Source organism: Brachycentrus maculatus, unplaced genomic scaffold, assembly GCF_059751285.1.
Source record: "Brachycentrus maculatus isolate JH-2025_06_01 unplaced genomic scaffold, ASM5975128v1 h1tg000152l, whole genome shotgun sequence".
Taxonomy (NCBI): domain Eukaryota; kingdom Metazoa; phylum Arthropoda; class Insecta; order Trichoptera; family Brachycentridae; genus Brachycentrus; species Brachycentrus maculatus.
Genome location: NW_028280905.1, coordinates 82,777 through 106,988, shown reverse-complemented (window position 1 = coordinate 106,988; position 24,212 = coordinate 82,777). Strand labels below are relative to the sequence as shown.

The following is a 24,212-nucleotide window of genomic DNA, read 5'->3' as shown; positions in this document are numbered from 1 at the left end:
AGTTTATTTATGAAACCACAACTAGTTTTAAAAACTACAGATGTTCTCATCAACAGTTGAAAATACATTCTATCTTTTTATTTTAGATTTTCACAACAGTTTGTAAATCACCTCGAAGCTAGTCGTTTTTACAACTCAAACTCAAAACTCAAAAACTGGTCTGATACAAGGGTTTATTCAAAAAAAATTATGTCATCATGTTTTTCCATAAATTTAATACCAAATTAATTAATAATAATACTATCTAAAAAAATGAAAATTGATCGTTCAAAATCTTAAATCTCCTAAAGTCATTATTAAAATCACCAATAGCTTTAAAATTTTGGGCACAGCTTGCATTCAAACACTCAGGTGTTTGTTATATTAATATGGTACACCTGTACAGGTTAAAACATGTTTTTTGGGGAACAACTTTTTAAAAATTTATTTCATTCAAGATGAAAATGAATTGAATTTCTTACTTAAAACAAACTTTATTCAACATATGACGTATAATAAAACCTTTAATATTTTATTGAATGTACCACAGATTCCTCTTTAGGTAGCTACTGAAACAGATTCCGAACAAATTTTGTTTATCTTAGCAGTGGCGGGTGTAAACTTTTGAAAGCTTGAAACAATTTTATATGGAGGAGGAGGGATTTTTCTCTCATTCTATTTTCTTTTTCTACAAAAAAAATCTTTGAAAATATCCTATCTTCAATATATGTAAGCTTGATAGCTAAGCCGAGGGTTAGAAAGTCGAAGATTCCAGATTTAAATCCCGATGATGGCATTTTTTCCCTCCAGAAGAGAAAATCAGAGAATTTTTATCTTCTTATCGTTAAACTTTGCGACAAAGGTTCGCAATTAACATACAAATTTTTATTCTCAACATTTTAGGTGCGTCTAAATCCTTGTTTATAAATCTGGGTTTCTTCACTTGTTAGTGAAGAAACCCAGATTTGTGAACAAGAATTTGGACACACCTAATATATTGTAAACAAAATAACTGGTCAAACTACTACGAGAGCTATCATCATGCCGTTTCCCCAAAGGGGTTAGCAGAGAGGATCAAACGCCACACTCTTCTGTCCTGACATACACTCCTCGCTTCCTTTACATCCATACATCTAGATATACATTTAAGAATAAGTATTCCACACATCTAGACATACATACCTTCCGATTAAGCAGACTTTTGACACCACTAGATTTTTTAGGTTCTGATTTGATCAGATCGTGCTAAGTCGTTTTCGGCCGTCCTCATTCTGTTCATCCACTCACATAAGCATATATATAATACTTTCTTAGTCATTGTCTCGTTATCCATTCACTCCACATGTCCATACCACCTTTAAGAAAATTTATTTAAAAAAAAGAGAAATATTTGTGTTTTGTATTATTTACATTGTCCGCCTCCGTAGTGTAATAGTCAGCACGCTCGGCTACCGTTCTGGAGGTTCCGGGTTTGATTCCCAAGGGGAGTAAAATAAATATTAGTGATTTTTTCACTGTAATATTTATTCAAAATTACCATGGACTGGTACCTGAAGCGGAAGGCTGATCACATTTCCTTCTTGTATAAACGATTAAGATAACACTGCGTTTATATGACAGTGCCCTATGCACCATTTGGGTGCGGATAAGGGTTTTATTATATTTTATGTATATATATATATATTATTTATAAAAATACTTCAATTTCATACTATTTCTGTGAGCCTAACCGGCTCATTATTTGAAACTCTGTTTCAAGAGTCCGCGTCACTAACCACGGGACCACAACCTGACGCAATATACATGTATTATGTTAATCCAGTTTTATAAAATTGAAACGACTTCATTTTGAAGTTTAGCAACATTTGCGACCCTTATACACTCGTACATACACAGTATACAATTCATATAGACTTGTATAATTTCCGTTCTGTACCTGAAGTTAGTCTTGTATGGCTTAACAGCTACACGGTAACGAAACTTTTAATTGCTATCCAAAACTTTTACTTGTCGTCCATGATTTAAAGGTCTCTGTAAACACATAATTGAATTTCAGGGACCACAGCCTAATAACACAAAAAACAACAACGCGAATTTTGATGGTTTTATTAACTTGAACAATAAATTATCCTGTTAAAATTTACAAATCCATTGTTTGCTTTTTGTTTTGTTTAGTTTACCTAAAAAATAATAATCCTGGATGCTTAGAAAGATAATGGCGTTATGTAAATACAGGTGATCTTAGACTTTTAACCAACAAAATAACTAAGCATCACGCTGCTTCACTAAATTAAAATGGAGTTCTACATATTAAATGTTAAATCAATAAATAAATAAATTCTACCCATGATTGACAACCACACAACTTAAATTCTTGGAACTTTTATTTACAGTGAAACCTATATCTATCGCTTTAAAGGGGACCTTATAATATAAACTACGAATACGGGAAAACAACGAATATATATTTTTGAAATTCGAAACATAATGCTTGAATTTACTAGAGATATCTTTTTTGCGAACAAGTATTTGGACGCACTCAAACTGTTTACACAATAAAATAACATTTAGGAGGTTTTAAATCATACTTTAAATCATGTTTTTTAAATCATATTTTCACATGAATGTACGGAGTGTGTGGAAGTTTTTGGTAAAGGAATGTAATTAACTATGAGTATTTTAATGTTTTTTTTAGTATTTTAATGTTTAAAAATTTAATAAACCCCGATGATGACAAGGTTCTTAACGAAACAGGTTGGTTAAAGTGTACTTATAATAATAATAAAAAAATTAAAAAAAGTGGTTAAAACAAACTTGTTTAATTTCATAAAGTTTATAAAATGTGCCACAAAGTATCTTTGAAAAACATAGATCAAGAAATGTTTTAAAAATGTTTTGAATCAAGTTGAGACACCTATTTTTATTAAAAACAACAATATGACTCTTAGAGCTTTTCCAAAGTTTTGTTGATATGCGCAGAACGTAGAATCCGCATAGATGTTATCTTACAAAGATCCTCCCTATTCCCTAAGGCCAAAGTTGTGGGAGTGAAGAAATCCAAAACAGCTTTGCGAGATTTGACTCACTTAGGCGAATCGAGATAAAGGAGATCCGGTACATAATCAGGCCGACTCCACAAAATGGTTCCATCAAACGGGAATGAAAAACGACTGAACGCTAAACCTTTCAATTTGGAAAAGAAAACAATTGAAAGTACTCAAATGTGAAAATGGTTTCGTGAAATCGTAATCCAGAAAAGAGACTTAACCTTATTCCTATTCTTTAAGTAATATTTATTAACCCCTTGTGTGATTTGCCCGAATACAATTCGGGTAGGTATTTTGCTGACACAGTAATTTTCCCGAATCCAGTTCGGGCACATCGTACACGAAACTTTTTATAGTGATTTGCCCGAATCCAGCTCGGGTCATTCCAATGTCATGTCAAGTCTGACAATGTTGATAACCTATATAAATTAAATGAAAAAATATAAAAGTAGGTGTTTGATTGAATACAATTCTTTGAATCCATGAGTATTAAAAAAAAAATGTGCAGTCCTATTCATTATATTACCAGATAATATAAATGATATGGTTAACAGTTAACATACGGCTCAAGAATTTTGTACAAAAAAAAAATTTAAAGTAGTGTAATGGTCGCCAAGCTCGACTACCGTTCTGGAGGTCCTGGGTTCGATTCCCAGGGGTAGGGGTCAAATAAATTAAAGTGATTTTTTCACTCTAATATTTATTCAATATTACCCTGGACTGGTACCTGAAGCGGAGGGCTGATCACCTTTCCTTCATGTGTTAACGATCTAGATAACACTGCGTTTATATGATGCAGTGCCCTACACACCATATAGGTGCGGATAATGGTTTGAAGAAAAAGAAGAATAAGAAAATTATTTTTGACGAAAAATCATTGAACTGCAACATTTTGAAAAAATACAGATTAATAAAAACATAAATTATAATAATTCCATAATTGATAATTTGAGAATAACTAAGATTTTGTAAAATTTTGTCTATGTTTTAACTTAAAAATATAATAATAAATAAAATTAAGAAACACTTCCCCTCCTTGAGCTTCAACTTTAATATTTAGACTTAGCTTTAGAATTCGAAACATACTAACCATCGACAACCTAAAAAGAGTTTACTATGCTATCGTACACTCACTACTACAGTATGGCATTATTGCATGGGGAGGCTCATACAACAACATACTAAACTCAGTGAAAATAGTACAGAAAACCATAATTAAAGTTATCTTGAAAAAAAAAACAAATATCCAACAAAATTATTATTTAAAAAATTTCTAGTCCCAAATATAGAATCCATTTTATTTATTTAATCCATTATTTAAATTTAACAAAAAAAATATCATTGAGATTCTCAAACGATTTTTCTACTCCAAAATGCAACACCAAGCGATTTCAGCAAAACTTCAAATATTTGGTAATCAAACATTTCAATAAACTCCCTAAAGAAATAAAAGAAATAGATTATATAAAAATACTTGAGAAAAAATTAAAGCTCTAAACATTTAAATCTTGAAAAAATATAAAAAAAAACTATTATGTCTTTTATTATATAACATTAAACCACGAGTGTAAGTCCCTCTCCAAGCACAAGAGCAAAGTCTCTTTTATGGAGAGGCACAGAAAATCGAAATATAAAAGTTCTCCATATGTATAAATGATTCAAATGTATTATGTTATAAATAAAAATGTAAATATATGAAATGAATAAAAAAAAAGCTTCACGCACGCTGTTTGAAAATAATGCGGAATGCATCGAAACACGTGACACAATAGATTTTAATAAATGATGGTATTTACCAAGTAAAACTTAAATTAAAAAACATTTGAATAACTAAACGAAGAGAAAATATCGTGCATTTCAAATTTAAATAAAAATTGTACTTACGTCTGACTCTAACCATGGGTCGTTTGAAGGCAGTTCTCAAATGTGGTAAGGTCATAACTAGCTCTATGTGCGGTGGCGGGGGCAACTGAAAATAAAATACAATATATATGAATAACACTTCGCTACAGAGTTAGAAACTGTGAAATAAGAAAAATCTGCGATGTTGAAGATGTTGTGCGACGGGGAAGAGAAAGTAGACGTTTCTGGAGAAATCATGTGGGAAGAGCGAGTTCGGATGGAAGAGCGAGTGGTGAGGGTGGCAGCGGACAGCAGCATAAGCGGGATCAGACCCCCAGGAAGACCACCTAAACGATGAAGGGATAGCTGGACTTCCACCTCCTAGGAGCGGACCAGAGAACGACAAAACTTAGTCCTAAAATACAGAAGAAGAAGAAGAAGAAGAAAAAGAAGAAGATTTATGAATATATGACATTTAAAAAATCTCAAACACACGTGAACTAACCGTACTTTAAATGAGGAATCTAGAAATAAAGTAGATGCATGTGATTTGCTAGATTGTTGATAATAAACGAAAAGCTTTTCAACAACACAAGTGTGTCCAAATACGTGTTCACAAATCTGCGTTTTCTCCAATTATATTGTAGGAGTCATTATATCATATTATTTTTTGACATCTCTCTGGGTATTTACGATGAATGCATTGGTGAATGTTCTTCTTTCTCTTTAAACCCTCATCCGCACCCCATGGTGCATAGCGCACTGCGTCATATAAACGCATTGTTATCTTGATCATTAACACATGAAGAAAAGGTGATCACCCCTCCGCTTCAGGTACCAGTCCACGGTAATATTGAATAAATATTAGAGGGAAAAAAATCACATATATTTACTTGACCCCCCCTGGGAATCGAACCCGGGATCTCCAAGTACAGTAGTCGAACATGCTGACCATTACATTACGGAGACGGGTGGTGAATGTTGCACGTGTGTAAAGTGATCACTTTTAACCAACCAATTACGTTCGTAGGACGTACTGACTTCTATATTCTTCTTCATTTATGTTAAGATATCAAAAAAATAATATGACAAACAAATACTTTAATTGGAGATAATCCAGATTTGTGAACAAGTATTTGGACACACTCAAATTGTTGTGTTAAATGTCCACGTATTAAATGAACAACTTATTTATGTACACATATGTTGCTGACAGTTTTTTTGGAAATAAATGTTTCTGTGAATAAAGCTTCATTTTTATTTTATTCAAACGAATATTTTTTTTTATTTATTTGGAAATTGTACACCTTACATATAAAAAATGATAAAATAAACAATAGTTACATTAACAATAATAAACATTACATTACATTAACAAAAAATAGTTACGTTAAAAAAAAGCCAATTAAACAATTCCATTATTTTGAGTGTGTCCAAATACTTGTTCACAAAATCTGGATTATCTCCAATTACAGGAGTTATTTTCAAATTATTTTTTAACATCTCATCAAAGATGAAGAAGAATACGGAAGTCTGGGCATTTACAGGGCTTACGACCGTCATAGGCTGGTTTAAGTGATCACTTTACACACGTGTAACATTCACCAATTCTACCCATTATTGACAACCACACTACTCAAATTCTTGGAAGTTCTATATATATGAACCAATTTAAAAACCTTGTTCTTGAATCACTAGAACTTCACTAGAGACATCTATTGGTGAGATGTAAAGAAGCTTTTTAATATAAGAGTTTCTGCTTAATAAAAAGCTTTTTTACATCTCACCAAAAGATGTCTCTAGTGAAGTTCTAGTGATTCAAGAACAAGGTTTCTAAATTGGTTCATATATATAGAACTTCCAAGAATTTGAGTAGTGTGGTTGTCAATAATGGGTAGAATTGGTGAATGTCACACGTGTGTAAAGTGATCACTTAAACCAGCCTATGACGGTCGTTAGACCCGTAAATGCCCAGACTTCCGTATTCTTCTTCATCTTTGATGAGATGTCAAAAAATTATATAAATAATTCCACATTTATGTTATAAAACTATTAAAAAACATACAGAGATTAAAAGAAGGGTATTATATAAAATAAATAATGTGGCAGGAAGGAGAAGAAGAAATACAAAGTAAATATAAAATTAAAAATGAAATAAAAAAAAAGTGAAAAAGGATGGATTTAAAAAAAAAATGGTATTAGAAGCGATTATTATAATGCTAATGTGTGCACTTTGTTATTTGTTTTGCCAGATTCTGCGTACATAAATGGATTTTGTGGTTTTCCAACGCGAGAGCTCGCGGCATATATGGTAATTGTCCGTGAGAAAAGCGTGGATTTTCCATGTCCAAGCCGCAAACGCCCATTGTTTGTCTTTGCTACTCGTATTTATTTATCGACACTGAATATGCCATGTACGGTAGAAATTATGAAAATTAATAATACGGTTGGAGTTTTTTTTAAATTTTTAAATTTTTTTTTAACTACCTGGCACTAACAGAGGGATTTAAATCTCCTATGCATGAATTTCTGTCTCCGTAGTGTAATGGTCGCGGGTTCAGTTAATATATGTGATATTTCACTGTAATATTTTATTTATTTATTTATTGGAAAACCAACAGAATATTAAAAAAAAAACAAATATAATACAATTAAATAAAATAAAACTCCAATTACAGGTTTTCACTTAAAAGTAATTTTAATATAACTATATAGCATTGTGCAAGAGGGTGTCGTGTGTGTGCGTGTGTGTGTGTGTGTGTGTGTGTGTGTGTGTGTGTGTGTGTGTGTGTGTGTGTGTGTGTGTGTGTGTGTGTGTGTGTGTGTGTGTGTGTGTGTGTGTGTGTGTGTGTGTGTGTGTGTGTGTGTGTGTGTGTGTGTGTGTGTGTGTGTGTGTGTGTGTGTGTGTGTGTGTGTGTGTGTGTGTGTGTGTGTGTGTGTGTGTGTGTGTGTGTGTGTGTGTGTGTGTGTTTTGAGTGATTCTAGTAGGAACATACATACAGTGCAGAGAAGCACAGTTTTTAAAGATCCTGAATTTATTTAGTATTACCCTGGACTGGTACCTGAATCGAATGGCTGATCACCTTTCCTTCATATGTTAGCGATTAAGATAACACTGTGTTTTTATGATGCAGTACCCTAGGCACCATTGGGTGCGGATAAGGGTTTGAATGAAAATGGATGAATTTTGATTCGATAACTTTAGTAGGTACTATAAGAGGTACTTACTCCATATTTTTTTATAATCTTGAAAATAATAAAAAGATTTTTTCCTTTTTTTATAATTTCAAATCCATACCATAAGAGAGAGCGAGACAGTAAGACTATAAGGCTTTCATTTGTTCCGACTACCGGCCTCTCGCTTATTGGGTGGAGGCATCAGTCAACGCTTGGCTGCGCGTTCTAAAAGACGTGCCGTCCATGACTCAGTTGGCGGCAAGTTGGTACTTAGTGCGAGCTGCGTACTACGATTTCCATATAAATATGTACTGGGGCCTTTTGGTACCCCGCTTCAGTTCACGTGTAATTTTTGGATTATCAGATAAAATTATCACAAGGCTTTGATAAAAAATACATACTTATATAATTTTATACCTACTTATAAATTGGTACTTACAGTTTTAGATATGGCAGTCATCCAATCTCTAGTTAGCGTGAAAAAAATAAAAATAGGATATTATTTACATTTATTCAATCAGACACTGCATTTTAATAAATAAATTACGTATACACATATTAACACTCTCCTTATCATTGTTTACACTATGTTATACTACTTGGTATGGTCATGTGAGGACTTCCCCACATTGCACTGCACGGCCAACTCCAAGGTAGATGACTCCAGGGCAGACAACCAAAGGGATGGATTGGGAATCGACATCGCATGAGACTTATCTCTTTTAAAAACAGACCATATGGTCTACACCAAGAAGATGAAGAATACCACTTAAAAACTCTACTTCATAACTGCTGGTTTCGGAATAACCATTCCCTCATCAGGTCAACTATGCTTTATACATACACTATTTGAAGACTTTAATTGCGGTAATACAGAAAATTAAACGATGATAAGTTTATTAAATCTGAAATTTGTAGAGGCAAAATATTGAAAAACCGGTTTTATTATTTTTTCTGTATTATAAAATAACAATTACATATTTTTTTAAATATTTATTTTATTTGACCCGTAAAAAACTATGTAATTGTTATTGTATTTTATAAAATGCAGTTCCACCAAAAAATGTTGATACAAAACTTAAATCTAACGTTTGCAAAGACAGAGTGGTGTGGCGTTCTGTTTTCTCTGCCTGCCCCTGCGGAACAGCAGCGCAATAGTTAGTAGTCAGTTAATGAAAAATGTGACACGTGTAAGTTTCGTAAGTACTTTTGAAAAACACACTTTTGTATGTCCTAAGATTTCATCTCTGCTCTGCCGAGTCGTAAAGTCAGACGAGTTCTCGAGTTAAATATCTTCGAATGAATTTAGCCACCATTTTATGGCTGAATTGTTCTGGCAATGAAATTAATTATTGTTCATTTCCTACACTTTATAGGTTAATAAAATCCCCGTTGTGACGTAAGCAAGACACGTTAACTTGATGATGATGTAATTAAGTTAATGTTAATCCGGGGAACCGTTTAGGGGTGGCTTTCTGAAGGGTAGCGACGTCTTAAAGCTCCGATCAAGTATTTATTTATCTTTACATTTCAACATCTCAACATAGGTGAGGAAGAAGATGGATGTCTGTAGGGTTTATGACCTATCATAGGCTGGTTTAGTGACCACTTTATACATATGGCAAACATAAAGTTTTAGATTCGCTGTGCCTCTCCAAAAAAGGGACTGAGCTCGTATGCTTGATATGTATAAATATATATATATATATATATATATATATATATATATATATATTATATATATATATATATATATATATATATATATATATATATATATATATATAAATAAATATATATATATATATATATACATATATATATATATATATATATATATATATATATATATATATATATATATATATATATATATATATATATATATATATATATATATATATATATATATATATATATATATATATATATATATATATATATATATATATATATATATATATATATATATATATATATATATATATATATATATATATATATATATATTTATATATATACATATATATATATATATATATATATATATATATATATATATATATATAAATATATATATATATATATATATATATATATATATATATATATATATATATACATATATATATATACCATAAACCTCATGATGCTTTATCTTTGAGTTTAAGAAGGCCATCTTGGGAGGTGCTTTTTTGTATTTTTATTTGTGCGTGTCTGTACTCTTAAATATGGTTGTATTTGAGAGTAATTGTCCTTGTATTGAGCAACTCTAAAAAGCTCCTAAATGGTCCCGATCTCCGTCTGATCTTGTATATTCCGAAGTGAGGAAATTTACCTTATGTTTACACCTCGTCGACCTTCTTGTACGTATTTCATGATTAGGCGCAATAGCTCGTACTTCTCTCCTTAAAGTACATGCTCCAGATAGGATTTCTTCCGGACTTTGATATAAGTCAGCAACTGTCTTCTTGATATTTGGATCATATCCATGTTGCTGACAATATTGGTCCATGAAATCAGCAGTATTCTAGGAAGTAGCCACATTTCAGGAGTTATCTAACCCATGGAACTTATCTGACATGATTTTTTTGTATTTAAGATGTTACGTTTGGTTTAAATTCTTCTTTCTTCTTGTTCTTTATTATAATTCCGATGATTTTTCTATTCCGTTACCCGTCTCTTGTGAAGTGGATTGTCTGTTAGATTTACTTCCGCCTAGGTTCTCTTGAAAAGCCATTCGGGCCAGTTTATTTTCTTGCATTCTATTGACATGGGCATTCTAAAATCGTCTTTGTAAAATCGTCTTTGACCAAGTCAGATTCTGGTTTAAATGATGTTTGATATTTTAATGAAAGCTATAAAAATACATCCTGTATTACATTTTCCTAAAGCGCTTCATGGTCACATTTAAAATATGAAAATTAAAACATCAATAACGAATGTAATATATTCAGTGTTCTTGCCAGCCCTGCTTTGAGGCATGCTTCCTTTGTTATATGTAAATGTTATATTCTCGTATGTGCGTATATCATAAACACAATCTTCCATAATGAAATTTCAGCCTCAATCACGAAGAGGATTGGCACATTTCATAACTGCGTCATTTCAGTGTCGGAAATTCTGCTAAACTTTGAAATATTATGAATATTTTCAGGTGAGGAATGTCAAGGCAAATATCTTGTAACATCTAACATGTTACGTAGTAAAACTCGTATAATAACCTTCCCCTTCCGGTGGTATGTATTTACTACAACTCGACTTTGAATATGAGAACATCAATATAAAATACAATAGACAGGGCTCAGAATTTTTGTATCCCTCCGTAATACATACATATACAGTATCGAACAGATTAATTGAAACCAAACTTTATTTTCGTATTTTCAACACCCTCTAAAAAAATGTTTTGGGGGTGTTCCTCGTATTATGGACCAGGGCATCTTTTAGTGATGAAGTATCACCCAATTCTACTGGAAAAATAAACTACAAGAGATACACAAACGAAGGTCAAATGGCAATGGAATATTTCAGTAGGATTTAACCCCCTGTCACAAATCCAAAATAATTATAAAAATTTTCACACAAAAATAATGAACTGTGTTGGACTGGTCAAGAATTTGACAGAGATAAACCTATTTGAAAATGTATCGGCAATCTGTAAGAATCGGCTCTCCAAAATTGATAGCACTAAGGTGGAAAAACTCATTTTGTCCATAATTTAGATATGGTTTCGAGACGAAAAAATGGCATCTACGTACCAAAACCTTATGTAATAGATGCCAAGTAGAAAAATCTTTGATTGAGCCCAAATGAGATCATATTAAATATTCATTTGTGATACAACTAATTAAACAAAATAATAATAAATCCAAAATTAAACAAGGTTATCGGATAAAATTCTACTTTATTTACATATATATGAAAATATAAGACGCGTTTGGTCTTATTAAGACATTATCAAACACTCGTTAGTTATTTTTTATTTTATATATTTTTTTACTAACAAAATATTTCAATTTCACACTTTTTCTGTGAGCCTAAGCGGCTCATTATTAAAAGTATGTGTCTAACTAATTATGATAGTGTGGCTTCGAACCGAGAAACTCTTGATTCGAAAGTCCACGACATTAGCCTCGGGACCACAACCGGACACAATTTACTTAGTTAAGATCTCAGATTTGCACTATTTGTAAATTTAATGACCCCTACTGACCTCATCTCGGCCTCAGATTTGGCCAGCATCCACACCACAGAGGCCGTGTCTCTGCGTGAGCCCACGGCCATCAGTTGGGCGAGTGAAGTCCCCGCGGGCAGAGGTGGTCGTCTAGGCACCTGGCCTGTCCACTTTGCCATGGCAAGCATCTCGGGGGACTCTTTCACCAGATGCTTCTGGGTCGCGAGACGCTTCCCCGACGAGTCCTGTAAGAAAAAAAGTTTGGTGTTATATGAAAAAGATAGCAAATCATAAAAAAGCACCTCTCATCAAAGTATACGAATCACAATTAACACGCTTTATGCAGTCATTCGGTCAAAGAAGTTGGATTTTTATGCAATAAAATTATAAAACCTGCTTTCACCATCTATAAAGTCATTAAACACCGAAGTTAGTCAACTTAACGCTTCCATAACGAGTTCTGTAGAGAACAAAAAATCATTGTATCATATCACAAGACAGGATATCCTTAGAAAGCAACTACCAGATTAGAAAATCACAATGAACACACTTTATGGAAACGGAGAAGACCACAAGATATAACATAGAAACACATCAAACAAAATGTAATAAATTAACTCAAAAGAACTTTGTTTATTAAAATTACAACAAAGGTATATAAACTGTTTCTAATATCCCTAAAGTCATAAAATACCAATGTCAGTCTTCTCTACTGTATTGGATTATTGGTTATGGTGGTACGAGTAATGCATTATTTAATAGTGTTTTTCTTAAAAAATCAAAATTGACAGTAAAAATTATGATATATATATAAAAGTCAAACATCTGTATGTTAAAACAATCCATACATATGCATTGTGTACCATAAAGCTGTGATTTTATTCACATATATAGATTTTTACGTGCCAAGATTAATCAACAATATGCAATAAATTGATATAAATAAAAAATAAATATTGCATTACCAAAAAATAAATACTTATTTATGTATATTTTTTGTTAATTTCTCACGCCCCTACTCTATATTCTTCAACACCAGATGTCGCCAATTAGTTTGGGAAGTCATTTAATTTGCACACGGCGTAAAAAGAAGGTAAATATAAAACGAGCAGAACTTTACTTCTTAGTCGATTTTTTTTATAACATTGCATACATTTGGTTAACTGAAGTTATCTTAGTTGAAACAAGAAATATATTTTAAAGAAAATATTTAAAAAATTTTAATCATATTTTATTTTTGTTTACATTTCGGTATTTCTAGCATTGTAACTTCAAAAGCTGGTAGCCAAATGATTAAAAGAAAAACGATATGAATTGTTATATTAGTGTTTTTTTTAATTTTCAGACACATTTTATTTTTGAATTATTTTTCTTTAGATCATGGTATTTCTAACATTGTAACTTCAAAAGTCTTGGTAGCCAAAGGATTAAAAAAACTATTGGTGTTTAGTTCTTTGGTAACCTCTAACCGTGAATTTATCAAGGTAATGACTTTTAAAACCCCCAGTTACCATTGTTATGGACCTGGTTGTCCATTAAAACTACCCATTTTATTAATTCGAAGCAATAAAGTGGGAAGGACTTTGTATGTAGGTACTTAACACATAAATATTATCCATTACTTTCATGGTGATAGTAACAGCCTGTTTAGTTTAGTAAATATAAGGGGTATCTTTCCTAAAAGGACCTATTTTTAAATCCCGGAGCAACTTGATACTTTTTCAAAATTAGGGAAAATTTTCGCTATTTATTTCAGAAATTTTATTAAAAAAAAACAGTTTAAAAATGAATTAACATTATTTCAATGATAAGAACTTAATTTATTATTAGATTAAAACGAATATTTTTAGCTTTTCCACTTTTTTATTTGACCAGCGACCGGGTTTCGTCGTTACCGACATCATCAGACATTGACCAGTCTGATGATGTCGGTAACGACGAAACCCGGTCGCTGGTCAAATAAAAAAGTGGAAAAGCTAAAAATATTGGTTTTAATCTAATAATAAATTAAAAATGCAATTCCATCACGAAGTGTCAGTGGATAATATAAATCTATTGATAAGAACTTGTTTCGAAGAGACCCAGAAATGATTTAAATACAATAAATAAAAGAATTTTAATTAAAATGTAACTTTGTTTTAAAATCACTATATAACTTAATTATAATGTCTACCGGTTTCGAAGCTAACTGCTTCTTTACCAAGCCTGATTAATACTAAAACACTTTCTACTAAACGTTTAGTTGAAATTTTTCTTCAAAATTATTTTACAAAATTAATGCCAAATCAATAAATTACATAACAAAATATATATAAAGTATGTATATCATGAATAAATTAAAACATTCTAAAACTAACCACACTCCAAAGAAACATATTTTTAATAAATAATATATATTTTGAGGTCTGTGTATTCATGAAACTTAAGACCTGTAAATTTCGTGTCTTTAGAAAATCAAAATCCCTTAAAAATAAAAATATGCAAAAAAATCTCAAGACTAGACTGGTCTCTTGAAAATATTTTTTCTGCAAACGCAACTATATTATTTTGTAGGTTTGCTTATAAAACATAACTTATATCACACCTTTCTTATTTATTGAAAAATTATTTTATTTCGCCATATTAAAACCTTTCTCTTCTACCCTTAAGAATTACTGAAAACTCCCAAACGCTTCGAGTGTCTGAGATAATTTATGAATACCAAAAATTATATCTCATTTTCTTTTCATTAGAACGCTTTTAGCTATGTCCATATAATGAATTTACGAGAGAATAAATAAATAAATAAAAAAATTGTATATCTACCCTAAACCTTGAATTCAGCTTCATAAAAACAACAATAATAAATAATATTTTATTTCAAAGTGGAAAGAACATAAAACTCATGTTGTTAATAAAAATCAAAACACGATTTATCATTTAACTGAAATCATTTATTTTGTCTAAAAGCTGTTTTGCAAAAGAATTAGTTTATTAGATAAAGTGATCACTTAAGCCAGTCAAACACCAGTCCTAACCCCCGGGATAGATAGATCTTTCATCTCAAGTTTAGAAACTTAAATTATTAATATATCTTTCATAGCGTGAATAATCTTGTGTTTGATAAATAAAAATAAATTAATAATAAACAATACATAAATGATAAACATTTAACTATTAAAAATAAATAATTAAAGTTAAAATTAATTTATAATAAATAATAAATAATACAAAATAAATCAAACATAATAAATAATAAATGATAAATTATTCTTCTTCAACCCCTTATCCACACCCAATGGTGCATAGGGCACAGCATCATATAAACGCAGTGTTATCTTGATCATTAACACATGAAAGAAAGATGATCAGCCCCCCGCTTCAGGTAAATTTGGTAATATTGAATGAAATAATATTTTAATATTATAACATTATTTAATTATTATCATTTCGAAAAAATATTAGAGTGAAAAAATCACTTACATATGTATAATTGACCTCCCCCTGGGAATCGAACCCGGGACCTCCAGAACGGTAGCTGAGAGTGCTGATCATTACGCTACGGAGGCGGACATGATAAAAAAAATCAAAAATAATAAATAATAAATTGTAAATATCTTTTTTATGTGCTTTTTAGACACTATTATACTCTGAGTCATTTTTCCGTTACTATTTTTTACAGTCGAAAAACTTTTTTCAAAAGGTAAAATAAATATAAAATGAACGCTCTGCGTAGACTGGCCTCTTAATTCAATTGTAGGTGGGTCTTTTTTGCTCACAAATGAGAACCGAGTGTGAGGAGGGTTTTAGTTCTCTTTTGAGGTATGTTCGTCGAAAAGACGTTTTGAATAATTTAAAAGCTAAAAAATATTTACCTAGCTTTAAAGCATTAAATTATATTTTAAAATGTATTTTTCAAAGGCGTGAAATGCCAGTAAAAAACGTTTCTTTCATGGCAAACAATTGTAATTCAATTTCAAAATATCATCACATATAAAAAAGAATATGAAGGTCTGGTTAATTACAGGGCCTACAACCCGTCAAAGGCTGGTTTAAGTAATATTTAACAAGGTATAACATCCGTCATTCTACCCATGATTGACTACCACACAATCCAAATTTTTGGAACTCGGATATACCATATTTTCATATAATTCACAGGTTCAATTCACTTCGTGAGTGAGTTCGCGGCATTATCTACGGTTATTTTTTGTTATAAGTTTTTTCTCTTCTTTATTCGGAATGAAAAATAAAATAAAGCAAGAGTAGTAATTGATAAGTAGAAAATTAATAGCGAATAAAATCTAAAAGGTAGAATCTTAACTGGCAGTATACAACGGAGTCTTGGTACTAACCCTTTTGTTTTTCAAAGTAGAACATGGGTAGGAAAAAGAAGGATGAAATGTGAACATTTGATAGGTTTTCGAAAGGTGAAATAGGGAAAGAATGCAAGGTTGAGAAGAGCATTATCGATTTAATTAACATAAGAGTGTTGAGAAAGTTTGAACATGTAGAACAAATGAGTATAAAACAACAGTTGAAAAAAATATCAAGCAAATTTTATTTGGAAATAGAATCAAAGGAAGACTAAAGAAAACTTGGCATGATTATGTGTTTCGAATACTTGGACGTAGTCAGGTCGAGGTGGGTAAAAATATGTGGGAATGCATGAGGAGATGCATTAATGTGGCGGAGGCGAAGAGTGTTTGCAAAGACAGAGTGGTGTGGCGTTTTTTCTCTCTGCCTACCCCTGTGGAGAAGAGGTGAGATGATGTTACAAACCTTAAACCACGCCATTGTGGAATCATCGTAGAGTACAACCCACTCTTCAGACCATGTGCCCCAAAACAGTCTTTCTGCAAAAAAATAAACATATGATGGTATTATTTTACATCAAAAACCATGCTAAATGATTTGGACAGACATTTCTTTGATTCACTTACTTTAATTTTTAATTTTTTGCCGACGGAGGTAAGAGATCAAAATAAAATATGGAACAAAGGAATGCTTAAATGAACAAGAGTCGATTCTATGAAAATTGTAAAATGGAATTATTTTTATTTTTATTTTATTTCATTTTTGTCTATATATTAGGTTAAAAAAAAAAAACGTATTTAAAAGAATTCCATTGACAAGACACACAAGGTGGCTTGGTGGGTCTCTGCAAAAATATTTTGAATATGTTAACATTTAAAAAACAAAATACAGTTTATGTAAAAAAACTACGTTTCAAATAATAATAAAAAATATTTTTTTTTAGATTATAATTAAAAAAAACAGTTAAAAAAAACCTATTTAAAAGAACTCCACTGACAAGACACACAAGGTGACTTGGTGGGTCACTGCAAAAATATTTTATTTATGTATACAAAAAAAAATATAGTTTATATAAAAAAAATCATTTCATATAATAACAATTTATTGAAAAGTGATCACTTTCAGACGTGCGACATTACCATTCTACCCATGATTTACAACTGATCTATTCCATGTGTCTGAGGAGGTATTCCAAAGCGGGATTCTTCTACATCTTTAACAAGAGTGCTCTTGTTTACTTCATTTTTTTTGTTAATACTATTTATAATGTACCTATTTTAAGCTAATTTTATATGTTAATTTAGTCTGTTGATTTTACTGAATAAATTGAAAAATTAAAATTGAAATAACACCACTTAAATTTTTGGAACTCCTAAATATATGATTAATTTGAGTTCACAGCACCTATCAATGTAAGATTGAGAATGTTTTTATTTGAACAAGTGTTTGATTTTCAAATTAAGACTTTTTATATAGATAAATTAAAGCTCACTTTTATATCGCAACATGTAACCCCCTTTGATTTGTGCTCCACCGTGTTCTGAAACAAAAACCAGACATAGCATTAGCTTTATATATTAAAACATGATATAGAATTATAATTTTATACTCGTGGATAGGATTTTTAATGTTTTGTCGGGATAATTCGGGATTAACTAGGATTTACCCACAGCAATAGGCGTTTAACAAATCCTGTTGAAATTTGACATAGTAAGGAAAATATCCTATATCCAGTTTGATACCCGCTTTACCCACACAAAGGGTTGATGGTCCCAAGAGTGAACAATAAATGTGGAAGTAGAACACTTCAATACATATTTCCGAGCATTTTTAGGGCAAACTTGAATATGGAGCAAAGGCAAAATACAGGAATACTCGAAAGTTAATATTGTAAAAAATGTATAAATTTAAAAAAAAATAATTTTATTATTCCAAAAATTGAACAAAATGCCTTCCATACATGTTAATAAAAAAAAACATACAGAGTTTAAATAATACAAAAAACAATTATATCATTTTTTTTTTAATATTGAAAGCATTAACTTTGTGGATCATATTGATATATTATTTCGAGAAATAAAAATACTTTGTGTTCTGATCCACTCACATTTTTATTAACTAACTAGTTTCGGCAACAACCTGTTGCCCTCTTCAGGGTTTCATTTATTACTATATACTAGTAATAAATGAAACCCTGAAGAGGGCAACAGGTTGTTGCCGAAACTAGTTGGTTAATAAAATGTGAGTGGATCAGAACACAAAGTATTTTTATTTCTCGAAATAATATAATTATATCATTCATAAGTATAAACAATAAACAATGAGTCCAAGTCTCTATAAAGTCTTAATTAAGATATGTTTAAAGTATATAGCAAATTCATGAATAGTCTAGCATATAAATTTGAACATAATATCTTATTGTAATTTTATTAAATCAATAAATAAATACATGTTGAAATAACTCAACCGACAAGACGTATACGACGGTTAGATAGGTCTCCACAAAAAATTAAAAATTGTATGTATAAAAGCTATGTTTATATAAATGTATGCGTGTTTGTTTATGTACATTTGTATATATATATATATATATATATATATATATATATATATATATATATATATATATATATATATATATATATATATATATATATATATATATATATATATATATATATATATATATATATATATATATATATATATATATATATATATATATATATATATATATATATATATATATATATATATACCGTATAATGATATGAAATTATCGTTGGGTATCCTTGAAGGCACATCCCTTTCTACCGACTTGAAATTTTACATAGTTTAATAAGGGTAGAAGTTTTACATGAAATTATAACGGGTTAAGGAATTAGGGGTGTCGACAGACCCTACTCATCTTAACATACATGTCAGCATGGCACGGGCCAAGTCAAAATTTAACCTTTAACCGCCCGTTACAATGCCTAAATGTGTATGATGAAAACCACAAGTATTGGTTCACAGAAAAATAATTTGCCGCGTTACGTTTCTTTCAATCTAGTTTGAACTTTAATCCGGAGTTTGAGAATTTGAATTATCTCGCGGAAGCTGTAAGTTAAATTTAACTACATTTTGAACAAGTGAGTTTGAACATAGCGATCTCCTCATTAAAATTACAAATTAATACACGCGTTACAGAATACATTAGTGAAGGGTAGGTTTCATGATATGGGATGAAAAATATACAGGGTGGTTATTAAACATTTTTATCCACATGCATCGTTTAACTATGAATGTGACGTGGATAAACCCAGATTTATGAACCAAAATTGGACACTCAAAATATTGTGTGCTTTTACTTTGCATACACATCGCTCACTTCTTTCAACAACGTCATACATCAAAAATTGTCCATTTTCATTTGTGCATGTTTTCGAAATGATCAGAAAATGTACTAATCCCAGCAAAAGCGGCATATTTTTAACTTAATATTTACCCGCTACAGGGTAGAAAGCGTTGTTTTTGCATTTTGAAGAAAAAGTATTATTTTATTTATTGTTTCGGCATTAACTTTGTGGTAAGACATGTTACAATGATTAAAGAAAACACTTGTTTTTTACCACTTGAGTTTTATTATAGACTACATGTTTCAGAAGTTAAACTTCCATCATTCAGGTCTGTATAATAACTAAAATTTTAGTTATTATACAAACCTGAATGTTGGAAGATTAACTTCTGAAACATGTAGTCTATAATAAAACTCAAGTGGTAAAAAACAAGTGTTTTCTTTAATCATTGTAAAAGTATTGTTTAATTATTTTTTTAAATATAAGTACTTAATATTTTTCAAATGAAGAAAAAACTTTTAGGTTTTACCTAAAAAGATCTGTAGCACAGTAAAAAGTTCAATTAGTGGCTTACTATTTATTTTGAATACATTTTATTATATTATTAAACTTTACAAACAATCTCCTGAAAAATCAAGTGTTTTGATAAATGACGTTGTTGAAAGGAGTAAGCGACATATGCTCCATATTCCTTAACGTAATCACATAAATTGTCTACTATCTGTAGATAATGAGAGTTTATTGTTGAAAACATCAGTGATATTAATCATATTACATACTTAGAATACCAAATTCAAAGTTTGTGAAATTTGGTTTTTTAGTTTTGAAATTCCACACATATAAAGTACTTGCGTAAAATATAAAATGGATTTTTGGATGATCGATGTAAACCCGTTGAAAAATAAGTAATTCATAAGCTAAGTAATAAATGTTGATTTATTTAGGCATTTGTTGACATTCAAGTTCACCTTAGAAGAAAACTGAACGTCATTAAGGATCAAACTTTCAACAATTAGAATATCCGAATTTGAATTTGAGATTTGAACCTCCCCCCTCAATCGGAAGGCCGCGATTTGAAATTCAAATTTTGAACATCCACAAAATTTTGAAAATTTAACCGAAAATGCGTGCTACTCACGAGTTTCAAAACTTTTTATTTATTTGGGCTGCGAATAGTTTGAGTGGATTTCAATATTTTAAATACGGTATAGGGTGTCCTGAAAACTTGTTATCCATATTGTATACGAGTATTTCATTATATTAGTTTTGTACGGACATTTATTGGTAGCACTGCATTTTATGTAACAAAACGGCTACTACTCTTATATACCTATTATTTTTTTACAAAATTATTGGTAACATTAGTACATAACCACTCACAAAGATTTTTATGTCTACCGGTTTCGAGGCGTACCCGTCTCTTCGTCAGGACAATCACTACCACAGCATGCGAACAATACAATACTATACTACCATAGCACTATTTACACTTTTAAAACTACACAAAATGTTTAACACATGCGATTTTTGGTCAACCCAAAGACCAACATGCACTAAAGGTTGCAGCACAACCTTGCGTTACGAGCCGAGATCAAACATGCACTAGGTATGCATGCTGTATGTATGTGGTTATTTACTGATATTACTAACATTTTTGTAAAAAAAAGTAAAAATGACCACAAATATAATAACCACAAAGTAAATGCTTTAAATATTAGTAATATTGAGAACAATTTTATAAAGTTTTTTTTTCCAAATTTATTTTATTCATCCAGTGACCGGGTTTCGTAGTTACCGACATCATCAGGCTCGCGATGTCAGCAAGGACAAAATCCGGTCAATGGTCAGATAAAATAAAAGCTGCAACATTTTAGGTGTGTCCAAATCCTTTACACATATCTGGAATTCTCCGCTTGGGAGTTATTTTGAAATTTTGACATCTAAACATAGACGAAGAAGAACATGGAAGTCTGGGTTAATACGAGTGATGGTCTGGTTTAAGTGGACACTTTTTACACGTGAAACATTTACCATTCTACCCAAGATTAATAATAGCAACATATTTTTTTAAATTATGGTTTAGATATAAAAACACAAAAGTTACAAACATAAGAACCCTACTTTCAAAATCCGCCAGATCCAATTTTATAAGATTTTGAAATAAAAACTCTATCGGAATGCCAATTGTGGGTTCTATTGTTTAAAATATTTAAATACTTGAAGATTCTGCTAAAAAATACTTAAAAACAGCGTTGTATTTCAAATTCCGCTATATTCATGGAACTTGCCTTCTGACCCATATCGACCAATCAGAGAGAGGGGATAGGTCAAAAATTAAAATGACCTCACTGTCAGTTTAAATCTCGTGTTTTTTTTTAATACTGAAAATTTTTCTTAAAAAAATGGTAAAATTCTCTATTTCATATTATTTTATCTAAAGATAGACATATCTTTAAAACATAAATTTTGCCGGAGAATTTTGCATTTTTTGTAAAATCGACTTACATGGATCTGGCTGATTTTGAAAATATGCGACACATAAACAAACATTGCATTGCTTTTTATTATATCCAAGTGTTTCAGGAGGCAAGCAATAAAAATATTTAATAAAAAAACCAATGCTAGTACAACAACAGAAAATACCAAATGTACTCAAAACTAGACATAAACTTATGCATATCATTGTTATATAATAACATACTCATGTCTGTTTATATTTGGGTTCAAAATAATTAAGAAGTGTAGTTGTCAATAAGGTAGAATAGTGCATATTACACGTGTATAAAGTGATCACTTAAACAGCCTATTACAAGTCATAAACCCTGTAAATACTCAAACTTCCATATTCTTCTACATTTACGTTGAGACGCCAAAATTTAAAAATAACTCAATAACTAAATTTGTAGAAAAACCAAAAGTTTGGACTCACTCAAAATATTATAAATACCCAAAATATTATTAATATCGGGAAAAAATTTATTAACACGGTATGATCAAAAGTATTCATGAAAAAAATGTATCTTTAATCGTTAATGGGAGTCGTACAAATCTCTCAAGATTTTTTTATATGGTGTATTGCATTCAATGAGACGTTAGTGGAAAAACTAAATAACCCACCGCGAGCCACAGTTTTTCTCCCAAAAGAGAGTCCGCTATATCGATCCAGAGACCCATGAATGGACCAGTCGACTACACTATCTCCCTCACTCCCACCCAGATTAATATTTCCTCTCTTTCACACGCCTCTCAGCCACGCTCTTTGTCAAAATTACAGTCAACCAAAACTTCCGGATTACTCCGAACAAAGCGGGGCCAAATATCAAAAGTTTACAATTGAACCGGCCTGGAGTCGCCCAGCTGACACAATGCTAAACTTGAAATATCAGATTTTTTGTTGTTGTTGTTGTTGTCCAAACTCGGCTTTCGGTTTAATCTGACATTGGATTTGTTTTCTTTGACATTTACCGTTAAATGCCGCGATGAGATTATGTGTATTAAATTACAAAGAATAACTCGCAGTTGTTGATTAAACGTATTATCAAAATGAATTGATGAGATTTATATTTGTGAAAATATATTACATTTTATATGGAAAAACATATCCACAAGACATTATTACATAAACCCCTTAATCCCTTAAGTCGACACTCTGGGTGTAAAAGTGTATTATTTGATATAGCCATCCAGGGAAATGTTGTAGAGTTTGGTCGTGTTATTTCACCCGTTAGAAATGATTTAGTTAGATAGGGGATTTCTATTCCTATAAATGTCTTCATCGACTCCGGTGTCTCTAATATAATTAGTTATTTAATAAGACACAAACGCATGCACTTATATACACCGTTTTATAAATATGTATACAATTAAAATTATTTGAACACACTAAAAAAAATTAATAAATGAACTGGTCAAATTGAAAGGTTTATCAAAATTTAAAAATATGTTTTCGGCCGTCTCCTAGTATGTCCAATAATTTGAAAAGAATCTAAAATATGTTTAAAGAGGGTCTCTGCTAAATAAAAAGCTCACTCAACCAAAGATGCTGCCGAGAACTCACATATAATATATATGAATGGAAGTGTGAATTGTCTGTAAATATTGGATTGATTCATTTTGTTGTAACAAACGAATTATTTATAAGAAGTTTTACAATTTTTTTATGAATTAGTTGCAAAAAATATATAAAAATGAGACAGTATAAATTATGGTTAAATTTTAGATTTTTAAAATGCCAATGTGTGTAAACTGTTCTTCGTTCCCCCAAAATTCGGAATTTTTTGTAGTTTTTCAACGCGAGAGCTTGCGGTTTATGTGCAATCACTCATTATTTGTCCTTGCAATTTATTTATCTATGGA

At 30.8% G+C, this 24,212-nt stretch overlaps 1 protein-coding gene across 1 annotated transcript in view; it reads right to left on the bottom strand.

Annotated features, from left to right (window-relative positions):
• The window catches only part of LOC148308695 (uncharacterized), a 52,009-nt gene extending 29,853 nt beyond the window's left edge, over positions 1–22,156 (bottom strand). The window contains exons 1-6 of the mRNA XM_088261255.1: positions 22,153–22,156; positions 18,011–18,058; positions 16,984–17,057; positions 12,262–12,467; positions 8,485–8,512; positions 4,911–4,995 (exon numbers count right to left, since the gene is read on the bottom strand). Coding sequence (XP_088117381.1) covers positions 4,911–4,995; positions 8,485–8,512; positions 12,262–12,467; positions 16,984–17,057; positions 18,011–18,058; positions 22,153–22,156 — 445 coding nt within the window. The remainder of the gene's footprint in view (positions 1–4,910; positions 4,996–8,484; positions 8,513–12,261; positions 12,468–16,983; positions 17,058–18,010; positions 18,059–22,152) is intronic.
• Positions 22,157–24,212: the final 2,056 nt, after the last annotated feature.